Raw genomic sequence first — 20,345 nt, forward strand, 5'->3', positions numbered from 1 at the left:
AGTCTTTTAACCACACTGATGACTATCTATCCAAGTCTTTTAACCAGACTAATGACTGTTTATCCAAGACTTTTAACCACACTGATGACTATCTATCCAAGTCTTTTAACCAGACTGATGACTATCTATCCAAGTCTTTTAACCAGACTGATGACTATCTATCCAAGTCTTTTAACCAGACTGATGACTATCTATCCAAGTCTTTTAACCAGACTGATAACTATATATCCAAGTCTTTTAACCAGACTGATGACACTAATGACTATCTATCCAAGTCTTTTAACCAGACTGATGACTGTTTCTCACTTAAGAACACCACTTAACCCGAGACTGCACATCTGACTGCTCACCCAGCGCAATGTGGCTTTCACCTTTAACCAGATAGAGAGAATTTAACTGGATGTTAACTTCTAGGTTATCATCCATTGCTCTGGACCTGGATGTTAACTTCTAGGTTATCATCCATTACTCTGGACCTGGATGTTAACTTCTAGGTTATCATCCATTACTCTGGACCTGGATATTAACTTCTAGGTTATCATCCATCACTCTGGACCTGGATGTTAACTTTTAAGATTATCATCCATTACTTTGGACCTGGAAGCTGTAAAATCTGACGCTTCTGACTCTTAATCATCAACAGAAACAAGTAACTGTTAACGGTAGAGAAGACTTATCTGTTAACGGTGGCGGGGGGTAGGGTAATGTGTCCACTCCTTCTTAGCTCTGGAGACTGTCGACTATTGTTCGCCCAGAACACAGCAGTTAACCCCGATGACAAGTTTACATTTAACCCGGTACACACACGATGCCTTTCCGATGGCGTCCCCTGTGAGGACCCAAGCCCCTCCCATCATCCCCCTCAACCACCGCCGCCTCCAGCAATGGATTTTATTGGCAATTTATTTATTTTTTTTGACTGATGACTATTGTCTGACAGAGCGGCACTCCAGGCAAAATTCCTTTCGCCAAACTGCAATATATTTCCGTCTGTGTCTCCGTCTATCTATCTATCTATCTATCTATCTATCTATCTATATATATATATATATATATATATATATATATATATATATATATATATATATATATATATATATATATATATGTATATATATATATATATATATATATATATATATATATATATATATATATATATATATATATATATATATATATATATATATATATATATATATATATATATATATATGATTGGTTCTCAGTGAATGTAGGTTTGCGGCAGGGGTGTGTGATGTCTCCATGGTTGTTTAATTTGTTTATGGATGGGGTTGTTAGGGAGGTAAATGCAAGAGTTTTGGAAAGAGGGGCAAGTATGAAGTCTGTTGGGGATGAGAGAGCTTGGGAAGTGAGTCAGTTGTTGTTCGCTGATGATACAGCGCTGGTGGCGGATTCATGTGAGAAACTGCAGAAGCTGGTGACGGAGTTTGGTAAAGTGTGTGGAAGAAGAAAGTTAAGAGTAAATGTCAATAAGAGCAAGGTTATTAGGTACAGTAGGGTTGAGGGTCAAGTCAATTGGGAGGTGAGTTTGAATGGTGAGAGGCTGGAGGAAGTGAAGTGTTTTAGATATCTGGGAGTGGATCTGTCAGCGGATGGAACCATGGAAGCGGAAGTGGATCATAGGGTGGGGGAGGGGGCGAAAATTTTGGGAGCCTTGAAAAATGTGTGGAAGTCGAGAACATTATCCCGGAAAGCAAAAATGGGTATGTTTGAAGGAATAGTAGTTCCAACAATGTTGTATGGTTGCGAGGCGTGGGCTATGGATAGAGTTGTGCGCAGGAGGATGGATGTGCTGGAAATGAGATGTTTGAGGACAATGTGTGGTGTGAGGTGGTTTGATCGAGTAAGTAACGTAAGGGTAAGAGAGATGTGTGGAAATAAAAAGAGCGTGGTTGAGAGAGCAGAAGAGGGTTTTTGAAATGGTTTGGGCACATGGAGAGAATGAGTGAGGAAAGATTGACCAAGAGGATATATGTGTCGGAGGTGGAGGGAACGAGGAGAAGAGGGAGACCAAATTGGAGGTGGAAAGATGGAGTGAAAAGGATTTTGTGTGATCGGGGCCTGAACATGCAGGAGGGTGAAAGGAGGGCAAGGAATAGAGTGAATTGGAGCGATGTGGTATACAGGGGTTGACGTGCTGTCAGTGGATTGAATCAGGGCATGTGAAGCGTCTGGGGTAAACCATGGAAGGCTGTGTAGGTATGTATATTTGCGTGTGTGGACGTGTGTATGTACATGTGTATGGGGGGGGTTGGGCCATTTCTTTCGTCTGTTTCCTTGCGCTACCTCGCAAACGCGGGAGACAGCGACAAAGTATAAAAAAAAAAAAAAAAAAAAATATATATATATATATATATATATATATATATATATATACATATATATATATATATATATATATATATATATATATATATATATATATATATATATATATATATATATATATATATATTCTTTCTCTCTTGTATACTTGTTTGCCGTTTCCCGTGCTAGCGAGCTAGCGCCAGGAACAAACAGAGAAAAAGGCAACATTCGTTCACACTTAGTCTCCAGCTGTCGTGTGTAATGCACCGAAACCACAGCTCCTTATTCACAACCAGGCTCAACAGAGTTATCCATGGTTCCACCCCAGGCTGCTTCAAATGCTCTGGCTCAGTCCAATGACAGCACTTCGCCCCCTGTATATCGCATCGCTCCAGTTTACGCCACATCGTGCACGCCGTTCACCCTCCAGCATGTTCAGGCCCAGATCGCTCAAAGTATTTTTCACTCCATCTTTCCATCTCCAGTTTGGTCTTTCCCTTCTCTTCTTCCCCTCCATTGGTGGCACATATATATCCTCTTTGTCAATCTCTCCTCACTCATTCTCTCTATTTGTCCAAACCATTTCAGCACACCCTCCTCAGCTCTCTCAACCACACTTGTCTTATGAATACACCTCTCTCTTACCCGGTCAAACGCTGGAACTACTATACCTTCAAACATACCCATTTTTGCCCTCCCAGATAACGACCAGTCTTTCTACACAGTCTTGATGCTCGCATAATCTCCCCCCCCCCCCTAGTCCACTCTATGACGTACTTCCTCTTCCATGGTTCCATTCGCTGCCACGTCCACTCCCAGATATCTAAAACACTTCTCTTCCTCCAGATTTTCTTCATTGAGACTCACACCCCCAACTGTCTCTCTGCCCTGCCAAACTTAATGACATAGCTTTAATTCACATTTACTCTCACTTTCCGCCTTTCACACATTCTCCCAAACTCAGACACCAATTTCTGCAGCTTTTCTCTTGAGGCTGACACCAGTTCTGTGTTACATCAGCAAACAACATTTTCCTCACTTTCCATGCCTCTCCAGCCTCTACAGACCACATGCTCACCTCTCTCTCAAAGATCCTTGTATTTGCCTCCTTCACCACCCCATCCACACAAATTAAATAGCCAAATTGACATCAAGCTTCCATGTCGCAGGCCCAACTTCATATAAATCCACTCACCCTCCCCTTCACCAAAATACACACAAGCATTACATTCTTGATGAAAATTTCTCACTGCTTCTAGTTTTCCTCCTTCCACACCGCATATTCGTAAGACCTTCAACAAGGCATCTCCATCAACCCTACTATATACTTTCTCTAGATCCATAAATACAACATATAAACCTTTCTGTATCTTTCAGTATTTCTCGCGCTTTTTTTTTTTCAAATCATACACCTGATCCAAAAATACTTTACTACCTCTGTACCTCACTGCTCCTACCCAGTCTGGTGCTCTGTACACGCCTTCACCCCCTCACTCACAATGCTCCCATACAACTCAACAGGTACACTCAAGAAACTTGTAACTATATAGCTTGAACACTCACCTTCGTCCCCTTTGCCTTTATACGATGGTAGTATACATGCATTCTGCCAATCCTCAGGCACCTCAACTCTATCCATATATACAGTGAAAATCCTAACCCACCAATAAAAAACTCAATCACCCTCCTTTCTAAAGAAATCCAATTGCAATACAATGCACTCCAGCTGCCTTGCCACATTTCATCTTACGCTGGACTTTCACAACCTCTTGTCTCTTCACCAAACCACTTTCCATGTCTCTCCCACTTCGCATTGTACACAATATCTGATGACACGTCGCTTGTGGCAGAATCGAGTAAGAAACTGCATAAGATGGTTTCCGAATTTGGGAGTGTGTGAAAGGAGCAAACTGAAAGGAAATGTGAATAACAGCAAGTTCATGAGGTTTATCAATGGAAAAAGACATGGTAGCTGGAGTGTGGGTACGAATGGAAAGATCCTGAAGGATGTGAGGTGTTTTAGATATCTGGGAGCAGACATGGCAGCGAATGGAATCATGGGAGCTGACACGAGTCATAGGGTGGGTGAGGGGACGGTCATAAGTGAACTGAGTTTGTGGAAAGGGTGGTTACTGTTTGTGAGGGTAAACATGGGAATTTATGACGTTATGGTAGTCCCGACGGTGTTGTACGAAAACGAGGCGTGAAGCCTAGATAGCAAAATACATCAGATGTTGAACGGGTTGAAAATGAAATGTTTGAGGTGAATATGCGCTGCAAGGAGGGTTGATCGAATAAGAATTGACAGTAAAAACGAGAACTGAGACAGCAAGAGGAGCATGCTTGAGAAAGCTGAAGGTGTGCTGATATGAAGCAGAGGAGGAGTTAGGAAGACAGAACTAAGAGGGTATGCATGTGGGAGGTGGAGAAAGCCGAGGCAGAGGTAGAAGGTTGGAGCGAAAGGTGCATTGAAGCGGTATGGGAGGAAACTATGGAAAGGTCTGTAGAAATGGGTTGTGGATAGTGGGCATTTGTTTCCTTGCATTACATTTGACAGCTAGAGAGTAGATGCGAATGTTCCTGGTTCTGCCTCTCTATCACGAGAAACGGAGATCAAAAATAATACATATAAATAAACACACACATATATATGTATATCTATATCTATCTATCTATCTATCTATCTATCTATCTATCTATCTATCTATATATATATATATATATATATATATATATATATATATATATATATATATATATATATATATAGTGAGAGGGTTAGGGTGCAAAGTGAGAGGGTTAGGGAAAATGATTTGGTAAACAGAGAAGAGGTAGTAAAAGCTTTGCGGAAGATGAAAGCCGGCAAGGCAGCAGGTTTGGATGGTATTGCAGTGGAATTTATTAAAAAAGGGGGTGACTGTATTGTTGACTGGTTGGTAAGGTTATTTAATGTATGTATGACTCATGGTGAGGTGCCTGAGGATTGGCGGAATGCGTGCATAGTGCCATTGTACAAAGGCAAAGGGGATAAGAGTGAGTGCTCAAATTACAGAGGTATAAGTTTGTTGAGTATTCCTGGTAAATTATATGGGAGGGTATTGATTGAGAGGGTGAAGGCATGTACAGAGCATCAGATTGGGGAAGAGCAGTGCGGTTTCAGAAGTGGTAGAGGATGTGTGGATCAGGTGTTTGCTTTGAAGAATGTATGTGAGAAATACTTAGAAAAGCAAATGGATTTGTATGTAGCATTTATGGATCTGGAGAAGGCATATGATAGAGTTGATAGAGATGCTCTGTGGAAGGTATTAAGAATATATGGTGTGGGAGGCAAGTTGTTAGAAGCAGTGAAAAGTTTTTATCGAGGATGTAAGGCATGTGTACGTGTAGGAAGAGAGGAAAGTGATTGGTTCTCAGTGAATGTAGGTTTGCGGCAGGGGTGTGTGATGTCTCCATGGTTGTTTAATTTGTTTATGGATGGGGTTGTTAGGGAGGTGAATGCAAGAGTCCTGGAAAGAGGGGCAAGTATGAAGTCTGTTGGGGATGAGAGAGCCTGGGAAGTGAGTCAGTTGTTGTTCGCTGATGATACAGCGCTGGTGGCTGATTCATGTGAGAAACTGCAGAAGCTGGTGACTGAGTTTGGTAAAGTGTGTGGAAGAAGAAAGTTAAGAGTAAATGTGAATAAGAGCAAGGTTATTAGGTACAGTAGGGTTGAGGGTCAAGTCAATTGGGAGGTAAGTTTGAATGGAGAAAAACTGGAGGAAGTGAAGTGTTTTAGATATCTGGGAGTGGATCTGTCAGCGGATGGAACCATGGAAGCGGAAGTGGATCATAGGGTGGGGGAGGGGGCGAAAATTTTGGGAGCCTTGAAAAATGTGTGGAAGTCGAGAACATTATCTCGGAAAGCAAAAATGGGTATGTTTGAAGGAATAGTGGTTCCAACAATATTGTATGGTTGCGAGGCGTGGGCTATGGATAGAGTTGTGCGCAGGAGGATGGATGTGCTGGAAATGAGATGTTTGAGGACAATGTGTGGTGTGAGGTGGTTTGATCGAGTAAGTAACGTAAGGGTAAGAGAGATGTGTGGAAATAAAAAGAGCGTGGTTGAGAGAGCAGAAGAGGGTGTTTTGAAATGGTTTGGGCACATGGAGAGAATGAGTGAGGAAAGATTGACCAAGAGGATATATGTGTCGGAGGTGGAGGGAACGAGGAGAAGAGGGAGACCAAATTGGAGGTGGAAAGATGGAGTGAAAAAGATTTTGTGTGATCGGGGCCTGAACATGCAGGAGGGTGTAAGGAGGGCAAGGAATAGAGTGAATTGGAGCGATGTGGTATACAGGGGTTGACGTGCTGTCAGTGGAGTGAATCAAGGCATGTGAGGCGTCTGGGGTGGACCATGGAAAGCGGTGTAGGTATGTATACACGTGTGTGGACATGTGTATGTACATGTGTATGGGGGGGGGGGGTTGGGCCATTTCTTTCGTCTGTTTCCTTGCGCTACCTCGCAGACGCGGGAGACAGCGACAAAGTATAAAAAAAAAAAAAAAAAAAAAAATATATATATATATATATATATATATATATATATATATATATATATATATATATATATATATATATATATATATATATATCTATATATATATCTATATATATATATATATATATATATATATATATATATATACATATATATGTAGATATAGATATATATATATATATACATTTCCCCGGCGTTCACTATATGACGGAAACCTGTACATTTTTCAATACATCACCAATATTGCCAGCCAGAGGGAGAGTTACACACAGATATATAAAACAGTATAAATTGAATACCTTCACAAAATCTGACTTTTACAATCGCATCGCCATCGTCGGCTACACTCACCCGCGAGGAAGGTTTTGAAATTTATACATATATATACCATAAATGGTGCATACATATATCCATACCTGGTGTATACATATATATCCATACATGGTGTATACATATATATCCATACCTGGTGTATACATATATATCCATACATGGTGTATACATATATCCATACCTGGTGTATACATATATATCCATACCTGGTGTATACATATATCCATACCTGGTGTATACATATATATCCATACATGGTGTATATATATATATCTATACATGGTGTATACAAATGTATCCAAACATGGTGTATACATATATCCATACCTGGTGTATATTTATATATATCCATACATGGTGTATAAATATATCTATACATGGTGTATAAATATGTATCCATATATGGTGTATACATATATCCATACATGGTGTATACATACATCTATACATGGTGCACCTATATATCCATACATGATGTATACATATATATCCATACATGGTGTATACATATATCCATACCTGGTGTGTACATATATATCAATACATGGTGTATACATATATCCATACATGAAGTATACACATATCCATAAATGGAGTATCCATATATCTATACATGGTGTTCGTTGTGGGTATGATGACGGGTTCATTTCGTCCATGTCTTCTTAAGCAAAACTCTACGACTCTTCCAAAGCATTGATATGACCCTTTGTACACGGCGGTACGACCCTTGAGTACGACAACCCTTGGACGCGACAGCTCGGCCCTCTGACTTGACCCTTGAGGAGAAGTCAAGGGCGAAGGCAAGTCCTTCATATTCTCGAGTCGTGCAGTCATGATCAAGGTCATACCCTCCTGCTCAAGTCGAGTGGCTGTGATATTGTCTAAGGAACGAGGCATATTCTGTTACCTTGCAATTTCGTCTATTTACTTGTCGGTAAAGACAAACCCCATCACATCTCCGAGCTGGGCTCTGGTCACTGGGTTCTGGTCATCTCTGGAGACTGTGTGATTTTCATTTCCCCAGGTTTACAAACCAAACCTGAGCCGCACTTTCCCCTAATGCATCGAGGAATTATTCTACGCGACAAGATCTTTTCCTCACATCAAACTGGAAACAGAAGAACGTCCAGTGTCTACGTAATGCATGGTGGTTGCCTGGGTATACTGAAGGTGTGTACCACATGACACACGAGATGTACGCTTGGTATGCATAGCAAGGGACAATAGATAAGTTTGCCTTACCGCGTACCGTGCAGCAGTGATGATGGTATATCATCCATGATCTCCCTGGTGGGGGTACAGCTACGTCTACCATGAGTGAGGGTACAGTACCGTCTACGGTACGAGGTTCATGATGGTACAGGCGTGTCTACCGTGAGTAGGGGGTGCAGTACCGTCTACAGTACGAGGTTCGTGATGGTACAGGCGCGTCTACCATGAGTGAGGGTACAGTACCGTCTACGGTACGAGGTTCATGATGGTACAGGCGCGTCTACCGTGAGTAGGGGGTGCAGTACCGTCTACAGTACGAGGTTCGTGATGGTACAGGCGCGTCTACCGTGAGTAGGGGGTGCAGTACCGTCTACAGTACGAGGTTCGTGATGGTACAGGCGCGTCTACCATGAGTGAGGGTACAGTACCGTCTACGGTACGATGTTCATGATGGTACAGGCGCGTCTACCATGAGTAGGGGGTACAGTACCGTCTATGGTACGATGTTCATGATGGTACAGGCGCGTCTACTATGAGTGAGGGTACAGTACCGTCTACGGTACGATGTTCATGATGGTACAGGCGCGTCTACCATGAGTAGGGGGTACAGTACCGTCTACGGTACGATGTTCATGATGGTATAGCCGCGTCTGCCATGAGTGAGGGTACATCCGCGTCTAACATGAGTGAGGGTACAGTACCGTCTACGGTACAATACTCACGATGGTACATCGTAAGTGTATTTACAGGTAGAGGTGTATTATCGATTCCTGTGTTGTGCTGATCACGGTACATCATCTATCTTCTCCCAGATATACAGTACCGTCTACGTCTACCGTGCGGTGTTTGAGTGTGGTATATCATCTACGTTTACCTCCATTCAGACAATCACGCTACAGTACTCAGAAAATGTCCTCCAAGAAATCCTGTGACCATCTGACTTTCTCATGTTTGCTCCGCCGACCCGTCTTTTATCCCAGGATGATTCACGATATATGTAAAATAAGACGATTTGATGAGGTGGACTGACGTGGCAAAGGGTCACACATTCCATGACAACCGCTATAGTCTTGATCCCGAAGACTGTCAATAAGTTACGAGTGACTGAAAGAACTTAACATAGATAACCCAGGGTGGGAAATCTTTATGCCCCGTTATGATACCATCAACTTCAACATTTCCCTCCATCATTTGAAAACAAGTTCGGAGCAAAGGACGTCCTTCCGTATCACGGGCAAACAACGTTTGTTTACTCACCTGACTAATTCATCACCTTATCCTTGTAAATATTTCGCCCTTTGAGAAGGGTCGGTACTATGTAAATTTACACATTGTTGTAGCTATTTCAATATTCCTTTATGTATTAAGAAGAAATTCTAAATACAACAGTACTCTTGGTCTCAAGGCGTGTTGACAAGCTTGCTAGGGGCATGGTAAGTCTTCCCGACTGTTGGCTCAAACTGGAATGATTGGTCCGGGGTCTCTTATGAGGGCTTACCTGAGACGTGATGTTGAGGGGTGTGGTCCGCGGGACTGTTATGAGGGCTTACCTGAGACGTGGTGTTGAGGGGTGTGGTTCGCGGGGTCTGTTATGAGGGCTTACCTGAGACGTGGTGTTGAGGGGTGTGGTCCGTGGTCTGTTATGAAGGCTTACCTGAGACGTGGTGTTGAGGGGTGTGGTCCGTGGTCTGTTATGAAGGCTTACCTGAGACGTGGTGTTGAGGGTGTGGTCCGGGGTCTGCGGGGGAGAGGCCAGGTCAAGGGAGGTGGGCGCGCCAGGGGGGGTGCCGCTGATGGGGCCCTCGATGGGCGGCTGGATGCTGTTGCTGCGGGACCGCCGTCGTCGGAAGGAGTCCCCCCGGTTGATGATGCCTGCAGGAGAGAAGGCAGGGGGATGTGGTGAGACGGGGCAGTGAGGGAGACACCGTGTGATGAGACGAGGCAGTGAGGGAGGCGCAGTGTGATGAAACAGGGCAGTGAGGGAGGCACCGTGTGATGAGACAGGGCAGTGAGGGAGGCACCGTGTGATGTGACGGGGCGGTGAGGGAGGCACCGTGTGATGAGACAGGGCAGTGAGGGAGGCACCGTGTGATGAGACAGGGCAGTGAGGGAGGCACCGTGTGATGAGACAGGGCAGTGAGGGAGGCACCGTGTGATGAGACGGGGCAGTGAGGGAGGCACAGTGTGGTGAGACGAGGCAGTAAGGGAGGCACCGTGGGGTGAGACGGGGCAGTGAGGGAGGTAGAGTGTGACTTTGACCTTTACCCCCGACCTAGAAAACTCATACTATCGCAGAACTTTCCATCCAATATCTGTATTAAAGTTTTCGCCCATACCCGACCATCCAGTCATGATCCATCATTCAGTCAAGGATTTACTATCATTCTAGAACTCTATAGACATTGTGAGTCTGACTTTAGAATCCCCGAACCTCGGGAGCCTAAGTTGCATATACAGCACACCTTCAGTCTTCATCCAATCACCCAATCATGAGACTTCGTGCATGGTGGCTCTCTCTGCTCTGCTGCAGGAAGGGAGGATAAAGATTATCCTTCCTCGCTCTTGTGAACCCGACTGCCGCACATCACACCAAGTGTGATTTGCAAATGCTCTTCATTGTATATGATCAACATTAATGCTAAAGGGCTTTAATCTCCTTTACTGAAACAACTCCGAACTATAGCCATGATGTATAATGAGAGTCAACGCTTGTGTATAATGCGCAAACCTATGAACAAAATTTTTTAACCCTACATATACATGTATATATATGAAGAAACGTAAACAAAGGCGTTAGGCATAACCGACATGGACTTGTTAAATAGAAGAGACGCTATCACTGTCGACACCTTGAATACAAGATCGTAAATCATATATGCTATTTACTACACTATGTATACTATGTAGACTACTGGGTACACTATATATATACAGCATCGTATGCTCTGTATACTTTTTAGCATACTTATGTACATAACATGTCACAATATGCTTTCAGCTTATATAACTAAATATCAAATATGTTACGATATGAACATAAATAGGGACAGTCTACAGTCTGGATACAGAATAGCATGATATGCATACAGCTTGCCTCACTAATTAAACCGCATTACCACAATATACAAAGCACGGAACTGTAGGTAATCCCCTTGGGGAAGCACACATCATGGACTTCAGCAGAACTTCACGAGCGCCGCCACCAAGACCATAACCAAAAGGAAAAGGAACACTGACTCAAGACGAAGTTGATGACGACTTCATCAGCAGTAACCGTAGGCTGCCAGGGGCGCGCGTCCCGCGACGAAGGTGTGATGAATACGTAAACAGAAGCCAACACGAACGAATATCATACAATGCATGAGGTGGGGGCGGAGGGGAAGGAACCCACGCGGAGGCAGAGAGAGAACCTAAGAGCGAAGTTGATCCCAAAATACCTCAGCGATGTCCGTCCAGCACTGCGGCAGGAGCGAGACCCGTGTCTCCCACCCCCATTGACAGATACCCTGATTATCATGTTGTATGGAAGGATGGGGAGGAGAGGAAAGGGGGGGAAAAGACTTTCAAAGGTTTCCAATAAATTTGATCATCTGTGAGGGCGGGGGCGAGAGTCAGACAGAGGAAGGAAATTGCCAGCGACGAGATCTCAACCCGATGCATTTCATCAGCTCAGTGCAAGCAAACATGAACCCGTGACCTAGATACCCCCAGCTGCTGACCTCATCTTGTATTCTTCGTCTCTCTCCCCACACACACATACTCCTAGACCAGCCTACTGAATGTTACATGCCCTGAGCATACCACAGGGGAGCAGCCTCTCCTCTCGTGAGGCGGTGGGTACAAGTGAACAAGTCTTGGGTGAGACACCACAATTAGTTTCGTTCCTTGTGGCGAGTCAGACGCTCATCCGTCTGCTGACATTCGTCTCAAGAAGATATGTCCGGATGACGAGTTGGTGTGGAATATCCGAATAAAAAATAAATGATGAAGGGTAAAGCTGACTTACTGACAGCCGTCTTCGGTTACATGGCATATACAAGTGACATTAAGTTATCGGATGTTGGCTTCTTTAGATGCCTTCACCATCGCCGACGTGTTGGCTTCTCAGATGCCTTCTCCTGCGCCTACGTCAGCTAGCACCCGAGAGGCTACCACGCCCCATTGGGTCAGCCAACACCCGACAGGCTACCACATCCCACTATATATACGTCTATCCCTTACTCTCATCCCTTGGACCCCCCTTTTTTGTATGGGGTTCCAGCAGCATTCAGGTAGTTAACGCCATCTCCCGGCGGGGCAAGTGTGGGACGAGTGAGGAGTGGGTGAACTGGCGTCTTCTGCGTGAAGGATGCGTATGAGTGGCGTCCGCAGAGCACACCTCTTGCTTGCTCAGGACGTGAGGTTACTACAATGACGAGCTGTAACGCTACGAGAGGTGGTGGTGTTGGTAAGTGATGGACGGGGAGTGAGGGGCGTGGAATGGTTTGTGATGATTGGGAAACCTTAGGGGAAAGGAACGATGGGAAGTGACGATAAGCTGATGGGACGTGAGGATACAAGGACGGACATTCAGGGTAACATTGATGCGAAGCACGAGTACAATGATGGGAAGCGACGATAGGACGTAGGTTTAAAAGGATGGGAAGTGGCGAAAGAATGACTAAAGGTGTCCATAAATGAGGGAAAGTGACGAATGACTAACTAGAGGTGTCCATAAATGACTGGAAGTGACGAATGAATAACTAGAGATGTCAGTAAATGATGGGAAGTGACGAATGAATAACTAGAGATGTCAGTAAATGACGGGAAGTGACGAATGAATAACTAGAGATATCAGTAAATGATGGGAAGTGACAAATGAATGCCTGGAAATAAGGATAGATGATGGGACGTAACGTTACGATGCGATAGGAAGAATAAAGGAAAATACTGATGAAATGATAAGGCGAGTGAGTGATCCAGCGTTCAACCTCTTCCTGTACACACAAATCCCATCACTTCAGCTGTTCAGCCCAATTCCACATGGCACTGTTGGGGTACGCCCTATTCCACCACCACGTCCATCTCCAACACTTCCTCCACCACCACTTCCTCCACCACTACTTCCTCCACCACCACTTCCTCCACCACCACTTCCTCCACCACTACTTCCTCCACCACCACTTCCTCTACCATTACTTCCTCTACCACCACTTCCTCCACCACCACTTCCTCCAGCACTACTTCCTCCAGCACTACTTAATCCACCACCACTTCCTCCACCACTACTTCCTCCACCATTATTTCCTCCACCACCACTTCCTCTACCACCGCTTCCTCCACCATCGCTTGCTCTACCCACCATACGCTCGCATCTCTCTCCTTTATAAAACTCATCTCGACCAACAGCCCACATCCCTACGCCACAGTTATTATGGTGACCATACGAATGCCCAAATTGAAGCCCAGCTCAAACCCGCTGCTACCACATCCCTCACTTGGATTCCAACCCCATGCACTCACAGGAGGATAAACGTATAACATTACGTAGAAAACCCTGCAGCAACACACACACACACACACACACACACACACACACTGTAAGTTACGCTACATCTATCCCTGCGAAAACATTATCACCCCGAAAGCTCGGCCAACTGATTAATTGCCGCGCGTGTGTGTGTGTGTGTGTGTGTGTGTGTGTGTGTGTGTGTGTGTGTGTAAACATCCGGGAGACTTAGTGTCCCAGCTGCTCGGGTGGAAAGTAGGACGAACACTGACGTACGGCATCAGGCTCTGCTCTGCACTCACACACTCACACACACCCTCCTGGTCGCCAGCCAGCCAGCCAGCCATGCCTCTTACATATACACCCCAACCACTCGTGCCTCTCACATCCCGGCAGGACGTGCCCACCCGAGGATGAAGGTCACCACCTGGTGTATTAAATACGTCCAAAAGTTGCAGGTATACATAACCACCCACACTTCCACTGGACAACCCCCTCTTCGTCCACCATACACACACACACGCACACACACACACAACAACAGTGAATACTGCTTCTCCCCCTCACACTCAAACTGGCTCGTTGTAATTAGTCTTCACCTAATCACCAGTTTCCAAGAAGAGGAAGTTAACTTGACCGACGCGGGATCACCGACTCAAAGCTGCACGGGAGGGTAAACCCACACCCGCCACACCCGACTCTGTCGCCTGACACTGAACAGAGCCGATGGGCGTCATCAATAACCATCGTCTAGACCCATGGTCAATGGCACCCTTCTTCCCTCCCCCCTGAACGACCCTACCTACTGACCCTACCCTTACCTACACGAGGGATCTGATGTGCCGTAGGTCAAGTCACGAGGACCGTAACAAGGTCAATAGACTCTCTCGATATAACATTATCATCACACCAACGGCCCGCGAGGATACCAGTACGCATGAACGGAAAGCACAGTGTTGTAGAACTGTAAAGTGAGATGTACGGTAGTGTGTTGCGCACTGGCTGGCTGATTGATTCAGCGATGCGCAGGTAACAACAGCAGTTCGTCTTGCTCTCGGATGTGTCGTTCGCTTTCATCATCATGAACTATCAACTATCATTGAGTACCAAGGGGTGACAACCCTTGAGCGCATAGATGTGAGCCTTGAGCACGACTGTATGACCATTAAGCACGACGTTGTGACCTTTGAGCACGAAGGCTTGACCCCTGAGCACGAAGGTGTATGACTCTTGAGCGTATTGGTGAAACTTAATCTTCAGAGGTCAAGGCAAAGGTCAGGTCATCATACCCCAAGGGTCGCAGAGTGTTCAAGGCTCACACCGTCGTGCTCAAGGGTCACACCGTCGTGCTCAAGGGTCACATCGTCGTGCTCAAAAGTCATACAGTCGTGCTTAAGGCTCACACTATCGTACTCAAGGCTCACACCGTCGTGTTCAAGGCTCACACCGTCGTGCTCAAGGCTCACACCGTCGTGCTCAAGGCTCACACCGTTGCGCTCAAGGCTCACACCGTTGCGCTCAAGGCTCACACCGTCGGGGTCAAGGGTGCTGTTGCAGTGTTCACAGTCATGGCCTTCGTGTTCAGTGGTCATACCGTCGCCGTGGTCGAGCGTCATGAGACCCCCCCCCCAACTCTCTAACTGCTACACACACACACACACACACACACACACACACAGTCACAACAATGTCTCCTTCTCCTCCCCCATAATTTGCCCCTCGCCCCCCCACCCTCTACCCCATAATGTCCCACTATAATACCCCACAGTCAAGTGTGATCGGGTCAAGAGTATGCTACACAAGGACCTCCCTTAAGGGTGACGGGCCCTGTGTATGGATTTCCTGTACATAATTAAACCACTTTTTCGAGTACCCCCCCACCCCCCCGTGTATTGACCCAGCTACCCCCCCCCATTCTCCCCTCCTCCCATTCCCTCCTTATATTCTCCCCCTCTTCCTCCCCTCCCTTAATTATCTTCTCCCTACAGTCACCCTCGCCCTTAATCCGCTCCTCCTCCTCCCCACACTTCCTTCTTACCTTGGTCATTGCGGAGCCAAGAGCGTCTTCATTGTCTAGACCCATCCTATCCCTGTGATTGTCTTAAGCTTAAGCTTCCTGGTGTGGTCGCCCTTCACACTATTGGAAGCAATAAGCTTTAGCTCCCTGGTATGGTCGCTCTTTACTCCGATGCCAGCGTTAAGGTTTAGCTTCCTGGTATGGCCACCCTTTGTGCCAGCGTTAAGCTTTAGCTTCCTGGTATGGCTGCCCTTAGTGCCAGCATTGAGCTTTAGCTTCCTGGTATGGCTGCCCTTTGTGCCAGCATTGAGCTTTAGCTTCCTGGTATGGCTACCCTTTGTGCCAGCATTGAGCTTTAGCTTCCTGGTATGGCTGCCCTTAGTGCCAGCATTGAGCTTTAGCTTCCTGGTATGGCTGCCCTTTGTGCCAGCATTGAGCTTTAGCTTCCTGGTATGGCTACCCTTTGTGCCAGCATTGAGCTTTAGCTTCTTGGTATGGCTGTCCTTAGTGCCAGCGTTAAGCTTTAGCTTCCTGGTATGGCTGCCCTTTGTGCTAGCATTGAGCTTTAGCTTCCTGGTATGGCTACCCTTTGTGCCAGCGTTAAGCTTTAGCTTCCTGGTATGGCCGCCCTTTGTGCCAGCATTGAGCTTTAGCTTCCTGGTATGGCTGCCCTTTGTGCCAGCATTGAGCTTTAGCTTCCTGGTATGGCTACCCTTTGTGCCAGCATCCAGCTTTAGCTTCCTGGTATGGCCGCCCTTTCTGCCAGCATTGAGCTTTAGCTTCCTGGTATGGCTACCCTTTGTGCCAGCGTTAAGCTTTAGCTTCCTGGTATGGCTACCCTTTGTGCCAGCATTAAGCTTTAGCTTCCTGGTAAGGCTACCCTTTGTGCCAGCGTTAAGCTTTCGCTTCCTGGTATGGCTGCCCTTTGTGCTAGCATTGAGCTTTAGCTTCCTGGTATGGCTACCCTTTGTGCCAGCGTTAAGCTTTAGCTTCCTGGTATGGCTACCCTTTGTGCCAGCGTTAAGTTTTAGCTTCCTGGTATGGCTACCCTTTGTGCCAGCATTAAGCTTTAGCTTCCTGGTCTATCTTCTTCTCTTTCCATCCATCATCGTGAACTTTCTGCCTCCCGACGTGGTAGCCTTCCACTCTGCATCATGGTTAAGCTTTATCTTCGTCGTGCACGTGCCTCCCCTACACCAGGGTTAAGGTCTAGCTTCCAGGCTTGTGTCAAGCTTAAGGCTAATGGTGTTAATGTTGTATTCTAACTTAACTGCTTCTTTTAAGGAGAATTATCTTTCGCAGGTCCGTTACACACCTTGACGATATATATATATATATATATATATATATATATATATATATATATATATATATATATATATATATATATATATATATATATATCTTATGTAGTTCACAACTTAAGCTTTTATTCTCAGGCTTACTCCATCCAGCATCTTTGTTCGACCTTCCCTTTTATAAGCTTCATATTCTCCTACCCTTTTGTTTGGCTTTTCTATACACCATTGTCTTCTACTTGCCCAAAACCCTTTACCGCTACCCTAGTTAATCCAGCACGTACAGTCTATTTTTCTTTTTTTTTTTTTCCAAAAAAATCATTCTTTCCACACCCTTTAAAACTCCGTTTTAATCTCAATATTTACTCTCTCTCTCTCTCTCTCTCTCTCTCTCTCTCTCTCTCTCTCTCTCTCTCTCTCTCTCTCTTTCCTGCAGGTCTATTATTTCCAAGCCCGGTCTAACTCCCGGACCCCAACACGAATACACTGTATCTCACCCACTCTCTCTCTCTCTCTCTCTCTCTCTCTCTCTCTCTCTCTCTCTCTCTCTCTCTCTCTCTCTCTCTCCCTCCCTCTCTCTCTCTCTCTCTCTCTCTCTCTCTCTCTCTCTCTCTCTCTCTCTCTCTCTCTCTCTCTCTCTCTCTCTCTCCTACATTTAACTAAAACGTGTTCCCAATATTTCTGCTAATTCTACTCTCTGGGCTTCGTATCATTCATCATTTTATAGTTTGCTTACAGAGTAACACGGGAAACAGCGATCAAGTGTAGGAGTAGCAGAAGTATATAGGTGTTTGGCGTAGGTTTTCAGATGTGTGTGTGGGATATTTACTGGACACGTACTACTATGCCTTATCAATATACCCTCAGCAGACTAGGGGGTGCGTATGATGTTACTTGTGGGTTTGGGAAGAGAGGACATAAGCTAAACTGAGATCCAGGATCGTACAATGCGCATATCGAGAGACGGCTGGAGGTAGTTTCCTCAGTGTTTTGAGGACCTGTGTGAACCATGTGTGCTCCACGTTTGTACTGTGGTCGAGGTCTTAAGATATGTCTATGGTTCGTAACATCGTCGTCTCACATCACTCCCATACTTTCTGTTGTGCTTAAGTACGCGCCAAGTTTGTACTGTGGTCGAGGTCTTAGATATGTCTATGGTTCGTAACATCGTCGTCTCACATCACTCCCATACTTTCTGTTGTGCTTAAGTACGTGCCACTTGCCTTGATTTTTAGGGCGTTCATGTCTGTGTTTCCGACGCTAGGGCCACCTTTTCGTTGGAAACGAATCGTAGAGCCAATATCATCTGTCCTCTGTGGTCTTAGCATTCGCGTTTCAAAGGCGATCTGCGCGAACTTTGGAGAGCATGTGGGGATAGGTATGATTCATGGCTTGAGCCAGGTTTAACCTTTGATTCTTTTGTTATGACCTCTCATCAGGTCTCGTAGCGATAGAGTATGACAGGTTTTTGATAGCTGCTAGTGTGCTACCCTGTCTGTTTCCCTCTGTGGCGATGCCGTTGGGGTTCAGTTCTTACCGGCGCCGCTGTAGTGAATTTGTTAGCCTCCATCTTTACTAAGAGTGTGTGTTCTGAGTTATACGAGAACTACTCTCTGTGAGGCGTCGTCGGCATGAATGTCCATTGGGAAATTTCTTACGGAAGGAGTTATGTCAGATGTGAAACTAATGAACACTGTTGGAGACAGGAGGCTCTCCTGCGGGACTTCACTTAACGGAGACAACTTTGATGACTTTAACGAGTTTATGGTGACTTCGGTATTGCTCTGGTTAAAAAACCCTTTTACCGTAGTTTTCTGCAGGGTTTCCAGCGTCCTTAACCAATCACATCTACCATGTAGGAGAGCATGCAGAGAGGTGTGTTAATGTTTTTGTTTTTGCGGAGTAAGTGCAGCGCAAATGGAAAGAGGGTGGACAGTGTCTTCCGTATCTGGGCATGAGGGGTCGTGTGATATGCTGAATCAATACATATAATGTTAGAGACATGGATGATGCCCAATGCATTGGCGACGTAGTGTAACACATGCGTGACTGGGGGCGGGAGTGTATTTTCAGATGGCTATATGTCTGGCGGAATGGAGGTTGAAAAGTTTCTGAGAGGCCAGTCGTTTTTAGTGCTTGTCGAGTCAAAACAATGTCCAAATGTTTCGTCAATGTTGAGTTTCTTGGGAAAAAGGAATGGTGAAATATGTGGGTATAGTTTGCCACAGTGTGAGTCGGGAGTGAGCTCTTTATTTTTACCTTGGGGTTTGTGGTTGGTTATAAAATGCTTTGGATGGGATGGGGTCCGTCCACATGCCATTGCTTAAAAAATAGTTGCCGAGCATTTTGAGGTGGGATTGTGCTGGATGTGTTTTTCTTTCGTCGTGCAGGTGTTGATGGTGGTGGGTGGTAAGCAAAGATATTCCTAGGTGCTCCGTTTTGAACATTTTGTAGCTTTGATATGTTAGCTTTTGACAGGGTGAAGGATAGCGTCAAGAAACGTCTGCATAATGATGTGTCGGGGGGAGCAATGTCTATTGCCAAATGCACCTTACAGGAGGGTGGTTGTGGCTGCTGAAGCCATTAGGAATGTGTTGTGTTAGGTCTTTGTGATGTGTGATAAAGGAATGACTGAGGAGAAAAAAGAGAGCCGTGTTCTGTGTGTGTGTGAGTGGGATGTTTTTCTACTGTGTATTAGTATTCTGAGGGCGTTCGATAATGATGGGGGAAAAAAGGAAAGGTAATATGTGGTAGGAGTTGAAAGGGGAGTCAGGTAGCTTAGAGAGTTGGCAAGTGTATAGATTTTTCGGATCCTATAGTGTAAGCAAGAGTGGAGATGATGTCTCTTTGTGCCTGGGTTGATACTAGACCAGAGTGTTTCATGTGGAAGCTTGATACGTTGTCCTGTTTACTTCTTTTTTGTTTGTTGTGGCGGTACGAGCAACTGAGGCCCTAATTCAGGCCATCTCATTACCACTATATACATATACATATCGTAGCCTGAGCCAGGTACCCATTTTATCGACAAGACCCTAAGTGTGGACGAACAGCTGGGTTGACCGTGGAGCTACTGCCGCAACCAAGAATCGAACCTAGGCGTTCGACTCTGGGCGGTCAGTAAATGTGTCA

General features: G+C 45.3%; 1 protein-coding gene across 3 annotated transcripts in view; it reads right to left on the reverse strand.

Annotated features, from left to right (window-relative positions):
- Positions 1–20,345, reverse strand: part of Rgk3 (Rad, Gem/Kir family member 3) — a 616,115-nt gene that overhangs the window by 140,724 nt on the left and 455,046 nt on the right. For all 3 annotated transcript variants that reach the window (XM_071696098.1, XM_071696096.1, XM_071696097.1), the window contains one exon: positions 10,119–10,285. In XM_071696098.1, the coding sequence (XP_071552199.1) occupies positions 10,119–10,285 (167 nt within the window). The remainder of the gene's footprint in view (positions 1–10,118; positions 10,286–20,345) is intronic.

The sequence above is a fragment of the Panulirus ornatus genome, chromosome 59, assembly GCF_036320965.1.
Source record: "Panulirus ornatus isolate Po-2019 chromosome 59, ASM3632096v1, whole genome shotgun sequence".
Lineage (NCBI taxonomy): Eukaryota > Metazoa > Arthropoda > Malacostraca > Decapoda > Palinuridae > Panulirus > Panulirus ornatus.